Here is a 3787-nt window from a genome sequence, read left to right as displayed (position 1 = left end):
AACCTTGTGAACTGTATAGATATTAAAAAGAATTAAAAATATTAGTTACCAATTCATGAGCTTTGGACTTTGCAGAATACCTACCCCTTTAACGATTGCGAATTTTGAACTCCAATATTGACTAAATTGTGTAAATGGCGCATAGATAGTGCCTCAGGCAACTCTAATGAACAAGAATCCTTTCTAAGTAGTAGATCAGTTGGGTTCGAAAGGTAAAGTCAAAGTCACGGTCAGATTTCTGTTTCTCCAAATATAAAGCATTCGCGTGTTTATTAGAAAGGAACACTTCACGTAAACGAAAGTGGAGTCAAAATGATTGCATTTGGAAAAAAACGATCGAGGTCACTTTTGCAGACGAGTGAAAACAGAATGTGGGCTGATGACGTTGCGAATTTTTCAAACAAACGAATCTTTTCTATGAATGAGCTATCACTGGATAAGCTATTGATCAGGCCAAACCGTGCACAGTCCGTTCGCTCAATTGAGAATTGCTCTTGTATTGCGTTCCGCTTAGCAGATGGTACATTCTCTGATGATCGTTCATTTGTAACGGAAGAAGTGTGCCAATGCCCCATGCTCTATGTAATTACCTTGGCGACTTTTCTTTATTAAGAAGCCATTTCGATCTTTACAACATGCAAAAAACACTTACTGGACTAACTCCATTTCTAGTGACCGCGCACGCTCCAGTTTAGATGGGTAGAAAAACGTACGATGGACATAAGCCTTCTCTTTCTATCCAATACAAAAGCCTTTTTGCCTTTTACTTATTGGCTTAACCAACATCTGGGACGGTTGGACTATCACACTAATAGCATTTTGCTCCATTTATCCAACTTAATTAAAATAGTGACAGTACTTCTGGAATTTGATATATAAAAGACTACTGAGCAACTGGACGGTCAGTATCTTTTCGAGCTTCTTGTGTGCAACGATAACGAGAATGATGTGCAAGGTTCAGTTATTGGTGTGCCTTTTTGCCCTTGGAGCGACAGTTCGGGCGGAAAAGGATGCGCTTGATTACGGCCAAGGATTACAGATGTTAGGGAAGGTCGTCAGACAGTTCCTTCAATCGCAACCTGAGGATATTATATTAGGTGACGGAGTTCACTTAGTCACAACGCAAAATGCCAACGAAATCAGCGGAAGGGCAATGTCAGACGGTGGAAGTGTCTTCACTGCTTTAGAAAACTATTTACGAAGCCATGAAATTCAAATCAAATTGCCGGAACTGCTGCCCAAAGGAGATCTTGGTCGGTCTCTTAAATCCGTAATGGAGGACGTCAAGGAAGACGCGGGTAATTTATTCAATCGTTTCAGTATTGTTTGTTCAGACATAAACATCATCATTCTTCAAATTATTAATGCTATTAAAATATACATTATCTATTCCGTGGGTAATCGAACCAATAAAATAAATATCAATCAAACTTGATATCCATAAATAATTACCTGTAGATATAATTTTACAAGAAAATTAAAAAGTAGCTCTATTCGTTATGGGTTACAAACGTGTAATTGCAGATTTGGAATTTTACTCGATATTCATGCAGTAAATTTTTTTTACTATACCTAACTGTTTATGACAGATAAAATAATACCTAACTAAATCGTAATATTAACTATGTTTTAAATAAAAGTAAAAACGAAGATGCCCCAAATTTTTAAATAATTTATGTGATTTACATATTTGTCTATAGACTGCAATTCGTCATTTAGGTATTTGGCAATTTTAAGTGATTCCAAATTGTAGTTGCAAGAATTTTATTACAAATCGGACCTTTTTTCCTAACGATTTCACCACCTAGATATTTGTTAGTAAAGGAAGATATTAAAAATATTACAAAATATTCAAATATTATTCAAATAATTTTTCAGCATCAATAACAATACGATTACCTAATGTTTAGAATATGAAATTGATATTTTGAATTAGAAAATACAAATATTTATACATGTCGAATAGTAATATCTGACAAAATAACTTTGTTCAAGAAGTTACTGGAAGAGGCAAAAAGGGTGGTGGATTTGGAGGAATTATGGTTCTCAGTATGATGTTCGGTAAAATGTTAGCCGCCCTTGGATTGGGTGGTGTAGGACTTCTCGCCATGAAAGCCCTCATGGTATCAGCCATGGCACTTATGTTGTCTATGATAATTGGGATTAAAAAATTGGCCTCCCATGGAGGTGACGATGGGGGTTACCACGTTATTCACGCGTCCGGTGGTCACCACGACCGAAAGAAAAGAGAAGCTGCGGAGATGGCATACAACAGTTGGAAAAGTCTGTATAGTAGTATTACAAATTAGCTCATTTAAATTATGTCCCTAATTTATTATTTATTCATATTAATATAGTTATGTTGTTACATACTTGCATTTTTATTAGGCAAAAGATAAATTCCCTTTTGCGATAAATACGTACAAATTCTCATTTTACAATGAGACTCCTAAATTCAAACTCCATTTGAAAATACAAACAAAACAGATGTTGACAGAAAAAAACACAAAAGTAATATATGTATAAAGGGACATTTGAATGACCTTGCGAATCAGTGGTGTAGAAAACAGGCAATGAGTTGCATTATCGTGACATTGTACAGCTATTTTCATTTGTCCATCAAGCTTTTCAGTACATATTATTACTATAAACTAAAAGATTTAAGTCCACTTTCTCCAACGGTTAAAGGGGCATTTATATTTCATAAAACAGAGGTAGACGAGCGGTAGGCACTTCTCGGCAGAATTGGTTGCATACGATTTAACTTTAATTTTAGTTGGCGCTTGCACACAGTAATTCTTTTGCAAGAGACCAATTCATTTATTAGCATAGCTGATAGAGTGATTATCAAATTCGCTAAAAGGCTATATCTAGTAATATAAAACTGAAACTTAATCTTCCAAAAACAAAGAAAAATGGAAAGCCTTTACAAAATATTGTTTTCAAATAGTAAGAAGTAAATCATCATAAGGGTGTCAGTCTTAAGACTGGTTGGACACGCACCTCCACTCTTTCCTATCCTCAGCTAATCTTCGCATTTCTCTAAAACTAGAATAACCCACATCCTTAAATATTTGTGAATAGTAATCTAATTTAGGTCTACCTCTACCACTCCTAACTCCCGTTTCTTCCTCTAATATGTCTCTGACAAGCCCTTCATGCCTGAGAAGATGTCCTACCAACCTATCTCGCCTATTTCTTATTGACTTCCATAGAGTCCTCTGTTCTAGTATTCTTTCCAATACCTCTTCATTTCTAACTTTCTCTATCCACGGTATCATCATCATTCGCTTATAACACCACCTTTCGAACGCTTCTAACCTTTTCTTTTCTGTCGTGGCCACTGCGCATATTTCGCACCCGTACAACGCCGTGCTCCAAACATACACCTTTAACAATCTTTTCCGAATTTCTACATTAACCGTTCGCGAGCATAGAAACGACTTCTGTTTATTAAAGGCGGCTCGACCCTGTGCTATCCTTTACTTTATATTCCTAATACTCCTTCCATCCAACTTATCTGACTTCCTAGATACCTAAAATCGGCCACTTCTTCTAATTTTTCATCTCCTATCTCTATGCGTTCTTTCTCAACTTTTTCTTCTCTTGTATGTCAGTAGTTTTGTTTTATGTTTATTTATTTAGAGCTATCTCTAACTCCTCCTTGCTAGATGCTAATACTGCTAAGAATATCTTACGTTAAATAGATTATTTGTAAAGTAAATAGGTCAATATTTTTACTAAAAAGGTTCTAATCGAAAGGGCTACTAAATGCACCTACACCAAT

The 3787-nt window shown here is 35.7% G+C and overlaps 1 protein-coding gene across 1 annotated transcript; it reads left to right on the top strand.

Annotated features, from left to right (window-relative positions):
- The first annotated feature begins 943 nt into the window (after positions 1-943).
- On the top strand, positions 944-2309 carry LOC108742905. The gene is made up of 2 exons (XM_018478265.1): positions 944-1298; positions 1996-2309. The coding sequence occupies exons 1-2, from the start codon at positions 944-946 to the stop codon at positions 2307-2309; spliced, it is 669 nt and encodes a 222-aa protein (XP_018333767.1).
- Positions 2310-3787: the final 1478 nt, after the last annotated feature.

The sequence above is a fragment of the Agrilus planipennis genome, unplaced genomic scaffold (assembly GCF_000699045.2).
Source record: "Agrilus planipennis isolate EAB-ADULT unplaced genomic scaffold, Apla_2.0 scaffold356, whole genome shotgun sequence".
Lineage (NCBI taxonomy): Eukaryota > Metazoa > Arthropoda > Insecta > Coleoptera > Buprestidae > Agrilus > Agrilus planipennis.
This window is presented reverse-complemented; position numbering and strand designations above follow the sequence as displayed.

Coding starts and splice junctions, on each gene's coding strand:
- LOC108742905 (XM_018478265.1), top strand. CDS start 944: ATGATGTGCAAGGTTCAGTTATTGGTGTGCCTTTTTGCCCTTGGAGCG. Junction 1,299..1,995: donor GGACGTCAAGGAAGACGCGG/GTAATTTATTCA, acceptor ACTTTGTTCAAG/AAGTTACTGGAAGAGGCAAA.